This window comes from Ovis aries, chromosome X (assembly GCF_016772045.2).
Source record: "Ovis aries strain OAR_USU_Benz2616 breed Rambouillet chromosome X, ARS-UI_Ramb_v3.0, whole genome shotgun sequence".
NCBI lineage: Eukaryota > Metazoa > Chordata > Mammalia > Artiodactyla > Bovidae > Ovis > Ovis aries.
The window spans coordinates 87722014-87743982 of NC_056080.1; the positions used below are offsets into that span (position 1 = coordinate 87722014).

General features: G+C 40.8%; 1 protein-coding gene across 20 annotated transcripts in view; it reads right to left on the reverse strand.

Moving 5' to 3' along the window:
- Positions 1 to 17333, reverse strand: part of FMR1 (fragile X messenger ribonucleoprotein 1) — a 40211-nt gene extending 22878 nt beyond the window's left edge. For all 20 annotated transcript variants that reach the window (XR_009598944.1, XM_060408458.1, XM_027963545.3 and 17 more), the window contains exons 1-4: positions 17073 to 17333; positions 6951 to 7003; positions 2756 to 2849; positions 153 to 224 (exon numbers count right to left, since the gene is read on the reverse strand). Coding sequence is in view for 19 of the 20 variants with exons in the window: in XM_060408458.1 (XP_060264441.1) it covers positions 153 to 224; positions 2756 to 2849; positions 6951 to 7003; positions 17073 to 17123 (270 nt within the window). In the remaining variant the exon portion in view is untranslated. The remainder of the gene's footprint in view (positions 1 to 152; positions 225 to 2755; positions 2850 to 6950; positions 7004 to 17072) is intronic.
- Between the last annotated feature and the right edge of the window lie 4636 nt (positions 17334 to 21969).

A 21969-nucleotide genomic window follows, 5' to 3' on the forward strand; every position in this document is an offset into this window, starting at 1 on the left:
AACACACAAAACATACTGAACATATACACATTTAAATAAAGTAATCAAGCTAGCTATTACTTTCAAATAGAAATCCAAACAGAAATGTATATACCTGGATTTAGAAAAGGGGAAGAGCATAAGAAAAATAATTGAAATAAGCATTCTCCTACCTCACCCTTTATCATCCTCACTTTAGCTAACCACCAACAGCAAGGCTCTTTTTCATTTGCTCTGGAATAAACCTACACAAAAATTACAACATAGAATATTTCACGATTAAAATCATTCAGAAATCTGTAAATTATCAGACATCAAGGAAAATTTCTTAAAATGACCTTAGGTATCTTGGTTGTAGACTTTTAACTAGACTGTACCCGCTTCTAGACAGAGACATTCAGAAACTACCTGGTTACCAGGAAGAGTACTGTAAAATACGCTTCCCTATTTCTCTGTGCTGTCTCTGTGCTGCCTCAGTAATCATCAGTATTCTGAATACGAAAGCTTGAGAAAAGCTGACCACTTATAAAGCTGGGCATGCTTTCTTTGGGTACTCTGTGAGCTATGAAAATGTATCTAAACATGTAAAGATGAACGTGTTTTTGTTTTACTTTAATAAGCAAATAACAAGTTGAAAGTTAGTGATCCTGGCCTACTGCCTGGCTCATGGTCACTAAATGGGTAAAGCCACTGACTATTCAGCCCACTAAGGATACCACCTGGTATTCATGTCTCCTGGGACTAAATGGACAGCAACTGGGTCACTCTCTGGTCTCCTGTCCCCTTCTCCACTAAAATGGACAACTCCACGCTGGCAATCCTCTGGATACCACCTTTCTCCTCTCACATACTGTTGATCAGTTCTTCTAAACTGATCTCTCTGGTGACCACTTCAAAGTTCACTTATGATGTACAGCATAGAACCTTTTGTGAAGACACTAGCAAATCAAGGTTAATAGGAAAAGAGACACATGGTGAGTGACAGAAATACTCAAAAGTAGAAAGAAGACACAGGAGGACAAGGGGATGGGGAGGAAAGGACAGAAGACAAACAACTCAGGGCTCCAACTCTGGTCCCCCTTTTACTACTGAAGTTCATAGAGACAAAACACAGTGATGAAACACAACTTAACTCAACCTACCTTTCCCTCTTGCCCCCATTACTTCCTTTCACCTCTGCTCTAGTCAGAGAAATAATGTCAGTTATTTGTTAACTGTTTTGTCATCCTGACAACAGCTTTTCATTGGTTCCCATTGGTCATGTGACTAAGGTGCGTAAAAAGTCCCCTCTATCCATTACTATTATGAGCATTCCTGGTGTAGACAGACCAAAAGACCTAAGTTAATGGTTATACAATACAGTGACTAAATATAACTTGATTTAACCCACATTTTCTTGTAACCATCAATTCCTTTCATCTCTGCTCTAGCCAGTGATAAGCTCAGTTATGTATCACTGTTAGTGGGGTCACTATGGCAACAGGATCTCATTGGCTACCACCTGTCATGTGACTCAGCTGAGAACTCTAAAGAAAAAACAGTCCCTTTTATCAACCCAAACACTACTATGAAGCCTTCTGATACACACAGACCAAAAGTCCTGGTCCTTGACTTCAGGACACATGTAGTCTCCTGGGGAAGTGAACAACTAAAGGTCCTCAAGTACAGACAGTGTTTGTACTCTCTACTTGAGTCCTGACAAAACCAAACCCAGTTCCTTTCACCTAGTTTAAGTACTGAGTACATCTTGGGTAAATAAATAGCACTTCAGAAAAGAACACAGGCTGGACATTGAGACTTTAAGCACTCCCTAAAACGGCACTCTTGCCCATACATCACCTTCCATCCTTGGTTTTCTTTCTCAGCCTTATTCACAATGGCCCTAATATTAACTCTCCTCACTAGAACAGGAACCTGTTAAAGGCTGGGGCCTCTTCTGTTTCACTGCACCATCTGTACCCAGTACAGAAAATAAGAATTCAAGGACCTAGCACACCTCACCTGACCTGCACAAATGGATTCTTAGCTGCTTCCATCATACTGAAAATAAAACTGCTACCATTAACAAGGCATTGTGGAGAAGAGAAGTACCTTAAAATGGAGTATGTGCAGGGGGGTGAAGAAGATACTACACAGACCAACTACAACATAAGGCCGACTCCAAGTGCCTGAAGTCTCACAAAAATTTTCAGTGGCTAGAGAAATCACAATCTTTTTGTCAATGTGTTACATCTCCATAGCACCTTTTGGTCAGACATTACTGGCACATAAGCAGTTGGTTCATAGCATCTCCTGTGAAAAGATATTTTACCTATAGGTGTATATACTAAAACTCGTAGATGAGTTTTTAAAAATATCCCAGAAGTCTTTATTGTTACTTAAAGAAATCCTAGGATGCTGCTCTATTGAAAGGCATGGTTCTTTTCCTAATCCATTTTGCTTAAAATGGGGACATGGTTTTAAACTAACAATATATTATTCAAACAAGATTCAGAAATTGAGGAAATGGGGAAAAGAAATCCTAGTGGACAAGGGAAATCAGTGGTGACTTTTCCAAGCTGTGCCTTGAATGCTGTTCAGGCAGCCACATTTAAGCATCAATAATGCATTATGTCAAATCATTACTAGGATGGTGCAGTCAAAAGCCTATTTGCATAAGAGCTGCAATTCTCAAGGTAGACTGAAAAGCATTAAAGACAAGGGATACAAAAGGCGCAAACAAGTTAAATGTTTCCAGTTCTTCAGTGCTTAATAACTTGATGGTGGGGAGACTTACCTCTACTTCATCGCTTTCATTTATATCTTTATTATAACCCACAGGTGGTGGGAATCTCACATCATGGAATGGAATCTGCCTGTCTGGCTGCCAGCTGCAAATAAGCAAACACAATTATTTAACATGTTTTCTGGTTTAATGGAAGGGATGACTATGCTGCCATCAACCTTTGGTTAAGTGTGACCCTGTTTTTCTAGTTTAAAGAAGCAAATGCTTTAAAACTGTCAGTGTTTCACTGAGTGGGGGCATAATGGTAATATAGAGACATTTCAACAAAGTCTGCATGCAACACAGCAGCCTTGTAGTTCTATTCAGAGTATTTCTCTAAACACAATAGATCAACATTACAATTTAACAAGTCTTTCTTCCAATAATTTCAACTTCTAAGAATTCTAAAATTCAGGCCACGACAGCAATTTCCTTTGGTGCTTAAATACGTTAGTATCAGTATGTGTTAGTAATGTCATCACCATACTTCTACTTGCAAAGGAATTTTAACCACATTCCACCAACCACAGAAACTGGTCTTAATGCCCTCTAATTTCCAAGCAAAACGGGGCGGTCAGCACATTAGCAATTCACAACTCACTTTTCCCCCTTTAAATTTTAGATCCCGCGAGGTGGTCAACTCTTGCCATGGATAGCTGGCTGCTGATCAGTATGACGTACCAACATGCACTGGACGGGTGGGGTCTCCTAAACCACAGAAACCCAATGGAGACAGCCTACAGGAGTTCAGTAAGTTGCCTATGTTTTTTCATTTAAAGTTATATGGAACAATTTTGAAAACACCAAATTATTCTTTTAAATCACGATGATATGAAATATTAAAAGATAAACTCTGCAAAACGCTGGCAGATTCAACTGCTAGAGCAGTCATTTCTGGGTTTTCTGTTAAAGGGCTTTCTTAGTAAAATCCTATCGAGAAATGTGCTATTTGTTTTGGGGGATTTTTTTAATATTCTATTATATAAGATAGTAAGGTAAAGAAGTCAGAATTTGTGGAAATCTGACTCGGGCCTATGTTACACTGCACCTATTTTCTGCATTATTATAAACCCTTGAAAACTCTGCAACTTAAAAGAAAATATCTTCAGGGAATTCCCTGGCGGTGCAGTGGTTAGCACTCATCTCTCTCTCACTGCTGGGAGCCTAGGTTTGATCTCTGGTTGAGGAACTAAGATCCCACAAGCCGTGCAGTGTGGCCAAAAACAACAACAAAAAAGTGTCTTTACTGCAGAAAAACTTTTTTTAATATACTTACTGAAATTAGTGACCAATGTTACAGATAAACATGTATATCACAGATTCATTGCTAAACTTTATTTGTAAAGCATGTAGTGATACATAATTTTCTTCATTCCAAAGAAGGAAGAATTATTTTAAAGATACAGAGATTAAAACTCAAATTCTTTTTTTTAAATGTGAAACACAGAAGACAAAAAGAAGACATCTAAGTTAATGTGGTATTATACGAGTTTATGACTGATAAGAAAGGATATAAGCTGACGTTTTATAAAACATCAGGTTCATTTTTATATGCTTGCTTTACAAAAATCAGAAAACAAAAAGGAAATGCAAGGGAGTACAAAGACACTACTTTGGTAGGGACCTATCAAATCCTGTGACATGCTCAAACCCAGTGTTGAATCGCATACATAGTACACAAACACAAGGAAAAAGTTGATCTATTTCAAATTCCCAGCATGACAGTAAGAGAAACTTGTATACAACTATGGTACAGGAGAGAACTAGAAGGTCCAAAGACAAAATAATTTTAAATTTATAGTAGAAATATGATTGAAAACATACGAGAACTGATCACTGTAAAAACTAGAAACCAGACACTTTCTTAAACGCATAAAGGAAGTAAGAGTATTTGCTTAATAACTTAAAACAGTAGCAAATAATGAAAACTCTCCTTTTATGGAAAATAGTGTTTACCTCATGATGGAAGCAAGCAGATAAAGGGTGTAAAGGAAAAAATTCCTCTCCAAGTTATTAAAGATTCCTCTGTTAGAGGCATGATGCTGTTATCCAGTCTATAATGCATGGATAATCATGTAATGAAGCAGATTCTGAAACTTTTGACTCTATGTATTCAAAGAAAGATAGTCTATTACCCAAACTTGTATTTTGGACCAAGACCATTTGTCTAGAACTGAAAATATGATTGGATACTCTAAATCCTTTTATCTCTGTCCCCTTAAATTTTAGGCATCTGAGACTACTACAGTTGACCCTTGAATAACTTGGAGGTTAGGGCCACTAACTCACTCTCTGTGCAGTCAAAATCCATGGATAACTTATAGTCAACTTTCCATATCCAGAGTTCCTCTGAATTTGTGGTTTGTATCATGGATTCAAATGACTCTGATTCGTGTACTACTGTAGGATTTACTACTGAAAAAAATCCACATACAACTGGTCCTACACAGTTCAAACTCATGACCCTTGGTCAAGGGTCAACTGTACTTTGTCCTATTGGTAGCTAAAAGATCCTGCTAACATTCTATTTACACCATGTCTTGGTCAGACACTGTATTTTAACAGATTTATTGAGATATAATTCACATAACCCTATAAGCCATCCACTGAAGTGTATATACAAGTCGATGACTTTAAGTAGATTCATAGATATGTGCCACCATTACCAGGGACTTCCCTGGTAGCTCAGTTGGTAAAGAATACACCTATAGTGCAGGAGACCCAGGTTCGATTCCTGGGTGGGGATGATCCCCTGGAGAAGGACATGGTTAACGCACTCCAGTATTCTTGCCTGGAAAATTCCACGGACAAAGGAGCTTGGCAGGCTACAGTCCATGGGGTTGCAAAGAGTCAGACACAACTTAGCAACTAAACCACCACCATTACCAGTGAATTTTAGAACATTTTCATCACTTCAAAAAGAAATCCCATACTCTTTGGCTATGGCTCTCCACTCCCACCAGCCCCAAGCAACCACTTATTTATATATTTTCTCTATAGATTTGTAATCTGTTTTTGATACACTACTGATCTCTCTAAATGCCAAAGAACTGATGCTTTTGAACTGTGGTGCTGGAGAAGACTCTTGAGAGTCCCTCAGACAGCAAGGAGATCAAACCAGTCAATCCTAAAGGAAATCAGTCCTGAATATTCAATGGAAGGACTGATGCTGAAGCTCCAATACTTTGGCAACCTGATGTGAAGAGCCGACTTATCAGAAAAGACCTTGATGCTGGAAAAGATTGAGGGCAGGAGGAGAAAGGGGCGACAGAGGATGAGATGGCTGGATGGCATCATCGACTCAATGGACATGAGTCTGAGCAAACTCTGGGAGACAGCGAAGGGCAGGGAAACCTAGCATGCTGCTAGTCCGAAGAGTCGGACATGACTAAGCAACTGAACAACAACAATTAATTTCTCTTGTTAAATAAAAAACAAACATTGTAACTGTTGACCATCCTTGAGAGTTCAGTAAAATCCTAAGATCATGATCACATCTATGGGTTTGGCAAAGGAGTTTATACGTACTTGAGAATCTTGAATAGCTACTCTGAAAATAGCTTATTAACAGCATTCAAAAAATTTAGTCAAGAGACCTGTCTTCCCAATAAAATGTTAACATCTATCTCTACTATTGACGCCTTTGTACATACAGCTAATGTGCCTAGGCCTCTAAGTATTTTTATGTATTCATTTAACAGTAAACAGAAAAGATCAGTTACTGCTATAGATGATTTTAAATATATGAAATAGATAAAAAATGTTAATAGGCAAACGTAATTATTTCCAACAAAATATACCAAAGGACTAAAACTATCAGTTTTAGATTTAACATTACAAAACTCACATCAACTTTCCCAATGGATTCCCATGAATCCATTCACTTTCATCTTTAAATATTTACAAATATCTCTATTCAAACTCTCAGTTACTAGCACAGAACAATCTGGTTTCTTCGTTCACATTCAAAGGAACTGAGATGTAAGGGTCAAGATTATACAAAAGGGATCTCCGAGGTCATTAGCAGGAACAGTCATTCCATTGGTTTAATACTGAATTGTTCACGAACTTCCTGGTCAGTAACATGAAGATCCATTCCTGAAAAACACTCAAACTAGACTTGAATTTTTTTAAATGAGGAGTAAAAGGAAAAATTAGCATAGAATGTTAAAGAACCTAAATATTAAAATTATATCAAGACACTTACTTGTTTTCAAATGCCACTGTTATTGAATCTTCATGAACATCTTTTACAAATGCCTATTAAAAAAACACAGTTAAATTAACTTCTAAGCTTAAATATCATTTTTGTTTTTAGTTACACTTTACAGCAACACAAATATTTTATGTTTAACAACAGAATGAAGCTTCAAGTAAAAGTTTGTTAGTTTGCGAGGCTCACTCATTCATGAATCACATCTGTATTTACATACCTACAACGTGCTAGGCCCTAGGAATACTGATTTTTTAAAACAGAGGAAAAAGAATTGCTCTAGAGTTCAGCATCTAATAGGAGAAAGACAGATAAGTAAACTGAAAATTACAATGCAAAGCTGAAGGTATACTTTAGATTAAAAGTATTAGAAACTAAGAAACTTGTTACAGAACTATATACCAGTCAGTATGGATCTGTTATAACGTATCTTCTTCTCCTTAATACAATTTTAGGAGAATACAATAGTAAGTAACTAAATATAATCTCAAATCTCTGTGAACACAAGTACACTAAGTTCTCTTTAACAATATGCTGCTAATACCACTAAAAAGTCCAATTACCAGAGTTTAATTAAATTCTCAATCTCACAGGCACTTGGTGGAAAAAACAATAATATAAAGTACAAGTTTAAATCTTTTAAATCTGATGACGCAATTGCTAATAATCTGCAAAAAGACATAACAAAAGTAATAGCTAATTATCAAGAAATCTTTAATCAGCATGCTGTCTGTAATTCTATAAAATGATATAACAAAATAGCTAACTATCAAGAATTCTTTAATCAGCATGCTGTCTTTAATTCTATAAAATTAAGTTTTTAATAGGTGCAGAAAAGGAGGCTTTGTTTTTTGTTTTGACAATTAGAGGAGTAGGATAAAGGATAAAGAAACCCAAGGGGCTTTTTATATCTTAATTCATTTCAAAATGGTTTTAGAGATTTCAGCTTCTTACTCCAGTGTGTTCTGGGCATGTCTCTGTACTTTTGTGGTTTCTCCCTGTCTACAGGATTATGGTCAAACTCCTCCGGCTGTAGAAGGCCTGTGGTGACTGGAGGTGAGCATTTTTGAAGGCTGTAACCCAGCAATGCTAAACAACTTGGGCCTCTCTTCCTGCCTGCCTACTGTCCTTCCCCTCTTTTCACTGAGCTATCTCCTATGGGTTTTATTTCAGTTCAGATGTCACCTCCTATGGGAAAACCCAGAAGACTAAGTTCAATTTCACCTTCTAACTTCTTAGAGCATTTTACCAGTATCCCCCCCCTCCATAAACTACCCTACTATTTTGCCCATTTTCGTACCAAAGGTAAGCTTCCTGAGGGTGTCTTTTATTTACAGTTGAACTTCAAAGTACCTATTAAGGGTTCACTGAATAGTTATCATCATGGATCACTGCCTAAAGGGTTCTTATCCTAGCCTCCAGGAGAAAAGGTATTTGTGTGCTTTGAGGGGGTGGAGCTGGGTGGGGGTGGAGGGTGGAAGGGGTGGGGTGGGGATGCTGATCAGGGAAGACAAATAGAAGAGGCTGAGGTTCCTATGCAGCAGGCCTAAATGGGCAGTGGGAACAAAGGCTCAGACCTGGAGAAACAGCTAGGGGTGTGGTAGAAATAAATCCTCTGTGGAAAGGAAGTCAAGACAATTCAATGGGGGGGGGGCGGGGGGGAGGGGAAGAACAGTGCTTTCAACAAATGGTGCTGGGACAACTGGATTATCCCCTTGCAAAAAAATAATTTTGGCCTAACCTTATACCATATACAAAAATCAAAGACTTAAAGGTTAGAGCTAGAACTATACAACTCTTAGAAGAAAATATAGTAGTAAATCCCCCTGACTTCAGATATTGGGAAGATAGCTAGCTTGGAGTAAGACCCTTCTTTAACTTCTCTATGTATCCTCAGTAATTGGCACAATTTCTGGTATACAGTAGGTGCCCAATAGATGAGTTAAACAAATGATTCAATGCAAATATCTTGGTAAACAAATACATCATCAAAAGCCAGAAATTAAAGCATTGTTTAAAAACTAAAACTTCCCAAAATATCAAATTAAAACGTATCAGTCAAGTATTAAATAGCTGTGAGAAGTCACTTCAGTCGTGTCCAACTCTATGCCACCCCATGGGCTGTAGCCCAACAGGCTCCTCTGTCCATGGGATTCTCCAGGCAAGAATACAGGAGTGGGATGCCATTTCCTTTTCTATTAAATAGCTGCTCCTAAGAAAAACAATGGCAAGAAAGACAGGGCTCTGGAAACCATTTACAGTTGACCCTTGAACAACACAGGTTTGAACTGTGAGGATCCACTTACACATGGACTTTTTTCCCGTAAGTATTGTACCCATATTTTCACTTCATAGACATTTAAATTATCTAAAGGCAGGGACAGGGTTTAGGTTCAATTAGAGGTCACAATATGTAGAATCAAAAGAACTTGGGTTTGAGTCCTGATTCTGTCCAAGCTCTTTCACCTTCCTGCCTTTGGGTGAGTCATTTATCAACTGCTTTTGGTACCCTAGTCCCAGTGTCCAAGGGTTGACTGTACACTGAACCTAAACAGAGACACCAAACTCCTGTAATTATGCTGTAAAGAATAAAGCAAAGCTATGCTAAAAGAAAGTTTCCTTGTAAGATCAAGGTGGACTGTAATGGAACCTAGGTGTTCTGCTATATCCAAGATGCCTAAATAATTATTTCTAAATTAAACATATGTCTGTATTTTTACAGTTCTTCATTTCAAGTGGGGGGAATTCACATTTTCTTCCTATCATTTTGATATTGCTTATTTTCCCTCAGCTTTATTTAAATCACACACATTTTCAACAGAGTGTTGAGAACTCTAGTTAAATACTGACCATGATATCTTAGAATATACTCGAGATTTCTTAAGGGCGCATGCCCCCACTGCTCTAAGGGGTTTGCCTCACTATTACTATAGCAACAGAAAGGCTTGATTTTGAGTAAAGTTGGAGGAACTGGAGATTTAGTTTTCTAAAGTAAAATAAGCTTTTTAGTTTTAGTAATTAGTTTTCCACAAATTACAAAGAAAGGGAGAACAGGGCCCCCCTGCCCTCAATTTCTCCCGTCTTGACAATGATGGCTAATACCAAATTAACAACTTGCTTTTTGAGGGTGAGACTTCTATTAGGAGCTAATCCCTTATTTACCAAAAAATGTCATGGCCTCTGTCTTCAAGCTTGTCTAAAGCTTTATGTTTGCATGTCACGGCAGTAACAAATATTAGTTCCTTACTGTATATTATGGGGCTTTCCAGGTGGCTCTAGTGGTACAGAACCTGCCTGCCAATGCAGGAGACCCAAGTTCCATTCCTGGGTTGAGAAGATCCCCTGGAGGAGGGCATGGCAACCCACTTCACTATTCTTGCTTGGAGAATTCCATGGACAGAGGAGCCTGGTGGGCTACAGTCTATAGTGTTGCAAAGAGTCAGACATAATTGAAGTGACTGAGCATGCACGCACTGTATATTAAATGCTGAAAATGTTAAGTCCTTTAGTCAGCTTAGAGAACCTTGTTACAGCTGGGTGAAGATTTGTTCTCACTAAATCAGGTATCTTTTCAATACTACTGCCCTTGTCTAAACTGTGCTACTGTTCACCACAAAAGCTGCTGGTCACATATAAATATTTCTATTTAATAAAGTACAAGTAAATAAAATTAAAAATCAGTCTCTGAGTTATACTTGCCACATTTCAAGTGCTCAAAAGCCACACATGGCTTAGTACCTACTGCAGAGGACAGCACAGGCAGAGCACACTACATCATCACAGATGGACAGATCTGTGGACAGCACTGATTTCCCCACTTAGAAATTTGGGGGAATGATTTCAAATCCACGTTGAAAGCACTCTAAAGTTCGTCTCATTATTTCACCACTACATTTTAGTTTTTTTTTTCTATTTGCAAAAAAATTTTTGTACAGTTTAATCACACTCATTCACCGCATTTGCCTATTTCCTAAAATTAAACATTCCTTCAAAGGAGGAAGATCTGCAATGGTTGTGACTATTTAAAAAAACAAAAACAGCTCTCAAAGATTTTAAAAACAATTCCGGATATACAGTGTCAAAAATGGCTTAAGCAATCATCACAGCCTACCAGGGCCACTGCCTTCGAGTTAATGAGGCTTATCTATATATGGATGTTTGCATGATTGTTTCAAAACCAGTCATTTTTAGTGGAATAAAATAAATTCATAGGTTACCTCTGCTTCACACACTCGCCAAGCACAAAGGTCTCCTGTGACTTCAGAGGCCTTTTGCTAAAATTCCAACAAAGGTCCCAATTTTCTGTTTCTCATCATACTTTCTCCAATAACTCTCCTTTTTGGCCCTGCTCCTCCCTTATCCCAATAACCATGTCCTTTCCTTCCCTGGCCGCCCGCAGAGCACTATCACCCCACCCACCAACGTGGAAAACTAAGGTTGGTTGCACTCTCTACCTATCCACACATCAAAGTTGATGAGACGATAGGTTGAGGGAATTTCTGTGGGGTTGGTTACCAAAGGCGGCAACTGAAAGGGTTTGAATGAATACAGGAAGAGAGTTGCATGGAACTGGATGAGAACTACGGCTCTTACAGGAGTCAGTAAACTTGGTGGTTAAGTGTTCTGCTGTGGGGACTTTCCTGGAGGTCCAGGGGTTAAGACTCCACGCTTCTATAGCAGGGGGCCCACATTCAAGTCCTGGATGCAGCACTAAGATCCCACATTCATCTATGGCCAAAACAAATAAAAAACGCAAACAACAACAAAGAAAAGAGCCTTTGAGGAAAAACAAAACAAAAACGAGTTTTGCTGTGAATGAGAGCTAAGTTCAAAATCTTGATTCTATGACATAATAGCCGTGGGACTCTCCAAGAAGTGGTCTCTGGGCCTTGTATGCCTTGTCTGCGTAAGTAAGGAATGGATACAGAACTGGACTTGCTGTCTGCTGTCGTGAATAAAGAAATCACACATGTCTAGTGCTTAGCATGAGGCCTAACACATAGTTGGCACTAAGTTAGTTACACGTAAAGCAGAGAAGGGCATATTTTATAAAAGATGCAGAGCCATAAACACTCTTGCACTTGAGAAAGTTACATCTCAAAAAATCATACTTTTAAAAAAGATATTAAAACTTAGGACAGAAAAAGAAAAGGGTATTTCCTCAAAGATACTAAGTACTAACAGGTAGTTTAGACTTTCAGAAGAAAAAAAAGTGACGAAAACCTTTGGGGTTTGAGAAACTGCTAAAAGTGCAGTTAAAGACAAGATATCCAAAGCAACTATACTTCAAAAACAAAAACCAAAAAAGACAGACAGAGACTTCTTATTGGGGGCAATAAACACACAAAAAAAATCATTATGGGATCCCATCCACCTTACTGGCAACTGCGCCAAAGAGGCAATCATAACATGATACTAGCCAAAGTGTGTCTTGACTAGAGTTATCTAATTCCAACATCACATCACCCAGACTGATGAAACCAAAAGAAAGTCTGTCCCCATTTCAGTGAACGTTTACTCTCCCACTACACCTCACACCTCGGCAAACTCTTCTCACAAACATGAGAGGGGTGACTGTGTAGAGAAATTTCAGTGTAAGCCACCGACCAGCAATGAACAGCTATTACATTATCACTGAAGACAGCTCATGTAGTGCAATGATGATTCTCATTAGAGAAAACTTAAAAGCATCGCAAAATATCCCTCAAGAAAATCTGTAGGAGATGACAAGGACATATGAAATCTGATAAAATATGATTCAAAGCCAAGGCTTCACATACAAAGTGAGTTATTACTTTGCCACCCTTTGAATGTGGGCGCTAACAACATATGAGAATGAACAACGGAGAGGGCAAAGTACAATAAAACTCATCAACAATTCTTCCAACCACAGTGCATGACTAGGAATACTTGACTTCATTTGGGCATTTACCACAAATTCTGAGGAAAATGCATTCTTTCTGGCTCTCTCTGACCCAAAGACAACACACAGGTACAGAAAGAATAGTATGAAGTGAATTCTTAATTTTCCTGTGCCTACGTATTCTTTTGAATGCATCACTTCTTACCTGCTCCTAACATAACAAAACAAATACTATAGGAAAATCAAAGATTTCAAACTTTATCTTCCTTTAATAGGCATTCACATGAAGAATTACAGTGTGCAGGAGTTACTAAAAAGGAAGCCTACACATAAACAGAGTATTGCATGATGTCATTGTATGAACTTATAGAATAATGCTGAACCCGCATATCTTATACCTCCTGTGTTGGCATTCAGGTTCTTTACCACTAGTGCCACCTGTGAAGCCCAGAATAATGTTAAGACAGTATTACAGTAACAATTACAACTTTTAAAAAGTACAAAAAAAAGGATACAGGATGCTTGGGGCTGGTGCACTGGGATGACCCAGAGAGATAGTATGGGGTGGGAGGGGGGGGGTTAGGATTGGGAACTCATGTACACCCATGGCGGATTCATGCTGATGTATGGCAAAACCAAAATAAAAAATTTAAAAAAATTAAATTTTAAAAAGTACAATGAAAGTTTGAAAGTGAAAGTGTTAGTCGCTCAGTCACGTCTGACTCTTTGGGACCCCCATGGACTGTAGCCTGCTAGGCTCCTCTGTCCACAGAATTCTCCAGGCAAGAATACTGGAGTGGGTTGCCATGCCCTCCTCCAGGGGATCCGACCCAGGGATCGAACCTGGGTCTCCTCCATTGCAGGCTGATTCTTTACCATCTGAGCTACCAGGAAATCCAATTCATTTCTTTAAGTTAAATTTCATTGCTTCAGGAAGTCAGAGTACCTCATCTCAAAGCCCCAATCTGACCCTTACTAGCTCTGACACTTAAGTAATAAGTCATCTACCTCATCTCTTTGTACATCTATGTCCTTAATCTATTACCTAAAATGGGAGTAACAATAGTACCTCATGGTTGTGGGAGGTGATTAAACAAATTTAAAAGAGGTAAAGCACCTAGAACAGTGCCTGGCACCTAGAAAGCTCTCAGTATCTGTTAACAGTTATGCTTGTAGTTTTGTCAGGAACCACATTCTCACAGTGGTCAGGAATCAGAAATCTAACTTTACATTTAATTAATAATCTGTGGAGATTTTCAGAGTGCATGAGTATGAAGTTGGAAAATGCTCAATTCAAAAGGGTAATAATGCTGCTTCTAAAACACTAAAAAGGGTGTTTAGACTGGGAAGAAAAAAAATGCAGTTGACCTAAAGCTGTACTTCCTTGAAATACAGAAGACTTCAGAGAAAATATGAAGACAATGTTCATTTAAAAAATTTCCTCTTGATCATACATTTTTAGGCAGATGTCCTGATGATAAAGACCTTTTTCAACATTCTTTGTTTAGGAGATGTTTTGTAAAAAATTCTGTGAGGTATAATTTAAGTGTTCTCATGTCCTAAGTAACCTAGCCTCTATATGGTGTACTCATGACTTTTCCAAAGTCAAAGAAATAACTAAGCACAAAAATAGTGGCTCTGACAGTTACTAAATTTAACTTTCAAGTTTTTAAGAATAAACACCAGAGGGAAAAACAGAAATGAGCTGTTATGATCTTAGGTTTAGATTTCATGGTTCTGTTAATTCTGAATCTGAGTTTAATTTTTTTAGGGGAAAAAACCTACCTGTTACCAGCATACATTCTATTCAGTTTATACTGCAAATTTGGACCATGTGCTCAGAAGACAGAGAACTGCACCTTCCAGTATGGCGGTTCTGGTAGGCAAATCAAAGTCTGAATTCAATTATACTGAAGTAGTTCGAGTTGTTTAATTCCTTAAGCCTTTTCAATCTGGTGAACCTAGGTTTCTAATTTTTCGTAAATGTAACATTTCTCCGTAATAGTTCATTTTTTGTCTTTATTTCCCATCTTTTCTGTCATAACTCAAATCAGTATTGAGTCCTATAAGAATTTAAACATTTTTCATTCTAGAAACTATTTTTCTATCAACACAGACCATTTGAGGTTTTCTTAAAAACAAAACCTAATTAAATAAGCATCTCGGCAATTTTTCTTCATGTGTGTGTTCACCATTTAATATTTCCCCTCAAGGAACTAACAGACAACTCATTCCTTCTATTCACCTTCATATTAAGCAACTTTTGCTAAAGAACAAAAAAGAGGGGGTGATAAAGAGGAGAGACAGAGGAAGTTTCTTATATTCCAATCAGTTTGCAAGTAAAATCACAAAGCAAATCATAGGCTGCTGGAAGAGAACAATAAATCCTTCAAGACTAGGATGTACTTGCCCTCTTTAACAAGCCAACTCCACAGTAACAGTGACATCCGATCTAATATCACAGATCTATTAGACTACCGCTCCACCTTTAGCCCCTATTCATATTTATTATATTTAGCGTCCCAAATCTGGTTAGCGAAACTACCAACCTAGGAATCCCAGGGACGGCAGGGCCTGGTGGGCTGCCGTCTATGGGGTCGCACAGAGTCAGACACGACAGAAGCGACTTAGCAGCAGCAGCAGGAAACAGAAGGGATCTACACAAACTAACCAGCAATAATTATGGATCATTGAAATAAATGCAACCAGAAACTGCAGAGTTAACTGGAAGAATTTTATATTGGTGAGACTTAGGAACAGAAATGCTGGGTTAAATTTTTCCTCCTTTTACAGCAAAAGATTTTATCATTTTGCTAAAAGCATGGAACAATTTACATACTTTACTCACTTATGAAATATAATGCTCTTCAAATTTCTCCATGAAATAGGTAAACACATATATAGTCAAGTCAGTGTTTATTTGCCTATACCTCATTTGAAACGTTTACGTTTTTCTATGTAGAGTTAAGAACGGCGCTTGGACAATGGCAATATTTAATTTCCACACTTTTCCATATGCACCTTCTGTTGCCAAAATACTGCAGTAAGGTGGGACATCACCCACCGAAGTTACAGAGAGACATTCAAGAGGGTATGAGGACTTATAGATTGCTAGATCTACAGCAAGTATGAACCAAGAGGCACTACCTGACATATGAAAATATTATTAAGCCTCTTTTTGAAAATGTAAGATATTAGTGAAATTTGAAATGTTGTAACTTTAAAAAAGCCTGTAGCAAAACCATGCATGCCTATTTAAAACCTCAACAATATAGTTAGCTGCAACATTAACGTTCAGAGAATATAAGTCAAGCGCTTGAAGCACAAAACAATCATTTCCACTCACTTTTTAAAAATTCCATAGGAATGATATACGCTTAGTAAATTTCCTAAAGTTTCATGGCATATACCCAGGCCTTTGGAGGGTTAATTTTTTTTTTCTTAAGTAGAGTTGCCAATGTTTTTAGACGCTGAAGCATCTGTATTCCAGAATTTCCCACATTTATAACGGGGGGGGGGGGAGTGCAAACATTCAAGATTACGAACTTCTTCAATCCATTACTCGGATATGTAAGGGTCTTCCTGAAACTTTTGAATCTAAAATCTCTTTTGAAATCCACAAAAAGAAGTCACTAATAATCAGTTGCCATTGTGATTTGGTACCAACTACAGCTTCTTACTACTCTTTCTTCACACCGCTCGCCCAGAACAGTGGAGCTCTCCGAAGTCCCAATGCTGGACCGGAAAAGAGAAGCCAAAGGAGAACGCAAACCCTCTTTGCAAGGCAGAAGGCGGCTTGACGGAAGCGCCCCCCGCTCCTCGGCAACTACCCACACGTCAGGCCCGGATCCCACTGGAAAAGGATATTTAAGAAAACAGAAATAAGCCTTCACCGTCACTTCGCGCGGATACTGGTGCTTCCCGCCCGGATCTCTTACCTGCTGTTGGCCCTCGCCCACCCCCAGCGCTCCCTGCTGGGGCTCGGCTCCCAAAAGGGCACCCTCTTTTCCTTGCTCGCTTCTCATTCCGACAGACGCTGGGGCCTCACACTGGAGAGGCAGTGGGGCTCGAGGGGTTTCCCAAAGGCCCGAAGTCCGGTCCTTCCCTCCCTCCCCAAGAACATCCCGCCGAGTGCGCCCCGGGCCCCGGGCGCGGCGCTCGCGAAGAGGGCTCCAGGCCTGCCTCCGGCCGAGGCTAGGAAGAAAAGGGAGGGAAAGCAGGGCGAAGATGGGGCCTGCCCTGGAGTCAAGTACCTTGTAGAAAGCGCCATTGGAGCCCCGCACTTCCACCACCAGATCCTCCATCTTCTCGTCCGCCCTGCTCGCTTCAGAAACCCGCCCTCGAGAGGTGGGCTGCGGGCGCTCGAGGCCCAGCCGCCGCCGCCGCGCTACCGCACGCCCCCCGGCAGCGGCGCCGCAGTCACCGCTGCCGCCTGCGCTCGTCTTCGGCTCGCCGCCCGCTCCGAAGCAGCCCCTCACCGGAAGTGAAACCGAAACGGAGCCGAGCGCCTGACTGAGGCCGAAGGATCCGGCCGCTCCGCGTGTAAACAGTGAAACCGCGTCATGTGACCGACGCCGCCCCTCCCCCCGCGGGTTCGGCCCCTCGGCCCCGCCCTCTTTCCCCTGGCGGGCCCAGGAGCGCGCGCCTGCGCGCTGCTCTGGACGGGCCAGGGGGGCGGGGCGCAACGTGAGGCGCACGGGCTCGGCGTGCGCGGGCTCGGCGGCCGGCGGGAAGGCGGGAAGGGCGGCGACAGGTCGCACCGCTCGCCGAGGTCGCGCCTTTTGGAGCGGCCTGGCATGGTCCTGAGCGCCCGTTCCGTTACTGGGGGCTGGGGGTCAAGCCAAGGGCGTGTGAAAGGGCCTCCCGTAGCGAACAAGTGTGTTCACTTCTCCAGATCTGGACTGGCTTGGGTCGGAGGTGATTTTTGTTTTGTGTTTTTAAGTGGGGCAGAGCCTAATGGAGCTGGAGGTGGAGTGGGAGACCAGAATAGAGGTGAAAAATTAGATTGACGAAGACTTTAAACTAGTAACATTGGCAACAGCGGTGACCTGGCTTGTGTGACCCTTAGAAGGTGAGAGTAACGCTCTCCCCTCCCCAGGAGATTTTGGGCCGCCCCGTGTGCTAGGAGAGGCAGTGAATTGTGTCAGGACCTCTGGAAATGTCTTTTCTCAGACCCAGCCCTGCCCCACGTGCTCCCCTTCCCTCTATTCTATTTCATACCATTTAGACACACGTTTAAAAAAATGCGCTAAACACTCGTTAATTTCTTTACAGTTAATTTCCCTACTGTTTCACGCCTGCCGCATGCCCGCCTTGCACCGGAGGTGACCTGTCTACAGGGGCCAGTGCACCTCTTTGCAGCTCTCCCCGCTTACCCCTCACAGTAGAACAAACCCTAAATTTTTCACATTTTGACTTCTGCACCATGCTTGTATCCACCTCGACCTCGGTTTCCTTTTGAAGGCTTGTATTCCACTGAGAAGTTTACTGAGCCTCTACCGTTATGCCAGTGGAGAAGAAAATGGCAACCCGCTCCAGTATTCTTGCCTGGGAAATCCCACAGATAGGGGAGCCTGGCAGGCCCATGGGGTCTCAAAGAGTCAGACACGACTTAGCAACTAAACAACAACTATGTGCCAGACGGCTTGCTGAGTGCTAGTGAAACATTGGTGAAAGAAAAAGTGAAAAAGTAAAGAAAAGACCACCTTCACTGAACTTGGAACCTAGATGAACATAAATTATCAGAAAAGAAAATCTGGAGTGGCAGCTGTGATAAGGGCTCTGAAGGATAGGTACACCTATGATAGTGGTGCAGGACCCAGTGTGGGGTGGGGGAAGGGTGGTCACAGCTGGGAAACGACTCCACCTGGAATGTGACCAGTGAGAGTTAACTGGCAGCACTGAGTTGGTGGAGGCGGTTGAACTGCCCCAGGCAGATGCCCCAGAATGCGAGGCATCCTTGGGCCTCCAGTTCCCTTCCCAGCCCACTCCTGGCCAGAGCAGCCGCCTTGCCTCTGGTGGAGCTCCAACATGAAAGCCTCAGATCAAGGCCACATTCCTTGAGGCCACATAAACAGGAGTGATTTGTTGAACTAGGGTTTCTGGAGTCGTCACAAGATGCGAAGATTCCAGTGCAGCTAAAAGAGACTATCACCATTGACTGGATGGAAGCAGAGCAGAGCATCAGCCTTAACCCCGATATAATAAAGGGGGACAGATTGATACGGATATTATAAGTTCCACGTGTAGGATGTTGTTCAGTTTAATCCAGGCATTCAAATATTATCAGCTCTTCATAACCACTGCAAGCAACACTAAACCTGGTGCTGTTCCCTGAAGCTCTGATGCACTTTCATGCCTTCGTGTGTCCCAGCATCTTGGCCCCCAGAAATCTTCTCATTAGGGTTATCGGCTGGATTCCCATTAGCTTGTTATTTGTATCTCAGGTGCAGAGAGTTTACTCTGCTCCACAATTCTCAGCACGTTGTCATCATCAGTCCCTGCAAGGCCCTTTTCTTACTTATATTGTTTTACTTTGGTTAAATTATTTGTCCTTGTCTTTCTCAATACCCACTCCCATTCTTCTTCTAGACACAAACTGCAATATGTTTGGTATGGATTCTTGATCATTTAAGACATGGGGTTTCGTGTATGCCTTTTACACTTATGAAGATGGTCCTGGACTGTAAATCTCTTATTTCCCACTGTTTTCACTCAATGCTACATTCTTGAGCTATATCCACATTACTGCAATTTCCCTAGTGATGGGCGTCTAGGTTACTGCCAACTCCCTTATGTCACTTTGTGGTGAAAATCCTTGTGTGTGTCTTTTTGAACCTTTGCAAGAACCACTTTTGTGCTCTTAAAGACTTTGTACATGCCTCCTGTTTCTCACTGCACTACTCAGCATATAGAAGGGACTCAGTCGATGTTGAAAGCTCACCTATGATGCTTAATGTACTATCATCATTTATTTACATTTCTGTTTCCTTTGTTGGACAGTGAGTGCCTTATGGGCAGGAGAGATGTCTTAGGTGTCTTTACATCCCTGGCACATTCAGAGTGGTGGTTGATTTTAGGAAATCTTGGATGAATGAATTCATGCCTATCCTTTCTGCCTCTATGTACTATGACTTGGTCTTTCCCAGTTAACTCTCAGTCTCAGCCTTGCTCTTATCTCTAGGTCCTTGAAATGCCCACTTTCAAGACAGCTCAGCTGAATTCAGACATGGGCTCAGTCCCACTCATGAACTTTTTACTCCCATATTCTTTCTCCCTGTCACTAGCAACCCCTTCTTCCAGGTGATTGCTCAGGCCTAAAACAGTCATTCTGACTCTCTTTCTCTCACGCATTGAATCCATCAGCAAATCTTTTCAGAGTCCACAACCTACTTCTCACCACTTGTGCTGCTAAAACCATGGTTCAAGTCCTTTTCCTCTTTTACCTGGATTATTTTAACAATTTCCCTGGTCTACCTGCAGTCACTCAGCCTCTGTCTGTTCTCAGCACAGGCATTGACCCTATTCAGGTGTCAATCAAGTCACTCTGTTATTCAAAACCTTCCAACTGCACCCTAAATGCCTCAGCATAAGGCCAAAGTCCTTATTCATTCTGGCCTCAGTGCCCTTCAGTCACTGGCCTCACTTATCTCCTCTGTCTCTCACCTTTTATCTCCTTTATCTCCATTCCAGCCATACTGGCTTCTTTGCTGTCTCGAAAACATCAGGTAAGTTCTGTATTCTATCATTAAAACGTAAGCTCAGTGAGAACAGAGATTTTTTTTTTTTTTTACTGCTGGTTCCCAGTGCCTACCACAGTGTTCGGAACATAGCACGTGCCTACTGAATATTTATGAAATGAATGAATCCATGTTGAGGATGTAGCTTGGCTCAAATCTGCTACTGTACATTTACTCAATATGAGAATGAGGCTTCAGCACCTCTAGGCTTGCCTTGGCCCCTAGCTTCCATTAAATTGTTACCTGTTGTCTTTGCATTGATTGATTCTGTGTTATTTCCTGCTGCTTCAAAATTTGAGCCTTTTGAATGTTTTTCCTGCCTCAATCCCAACTGAGATACCCTTTGCGCTTTCCAGCTCTTGAAATCCTATGTATTCTCTTGGATCCACCTAAAGCCTCACTTTTTGTCATGACACATTCTTTGACACATGCATCTTCATTCACTTCACTTTGACATCTTCTTTGAACTAGACATTAGGAAAAAAATTAAATCATAGTCCTTATGTTTTAGAATAGTTTGAGATTTACAGAAACATTGAGCAGATAGTAAGAGAGTTCCCATATTGCTTCCCTGATACTTCCCTCCCAGTTTCCTCTATGATTCACATATTGCATTACTGTGGTACATTTGTTATCACCAATGAGCCAAAATTGATTCATCTTATTAATCGAAGTCCATACATTAGTTTAAATGCACTTCCCTGTAGCTCAAACAGTAAAGAATCTGCCTGCGATGCAGGAGACCAGGAAGTAATTGGAGGCCTTAAAGGTATACTTCCTGTTGGCTCAGACAGTGAAGAATCCTCCTGCAATGAGGGAGACCCAAGTTTGATCCCTGGGTTGGGAAGATCCTCTGGAGAAGGGAAAGGCAGTCCGCTGCAGTATTCTTGCCTGGAGAATCACATGGACAGAGAAGCCTGGCAGGCTACAGTCCGTGGGGTCGCAAAGAGCCAGACACAACTGAGCGACTAACACATACATGTACATTGGTTGTATAGTGTATGGGTTTTGACGGATGATGTCATGTATCCCCCGTTATAGTATCATAGAGAATGGTTCCACCATCCTAAAAATTACCTGTGCTTCACGTATGTATTCATCAGCTCAACCCCCTACTCTAGGCAACCACCGAACTTTCTACTGTCTCCATATACTTGCCGTTTCTGGTATGTCATAGAATGGGAATCATACAGTTCGGAGATTTTCCACACTGGCTTCTTTCACTTAGCGATAGCATTTAAGGTTCCTCCATGCCTTTCATGATTTGATAGCTCATTTCTTGTTAGGGTTGAATAATATTCTGTTGTATGTATGTATCACAGCTTATTTATCCATTTGCCTATTGAAAGACATCTTGATTGCTTCCAAGTTTTGACGGGAGTAGAGCTGCTATAAGCATCCATGTGTGCAT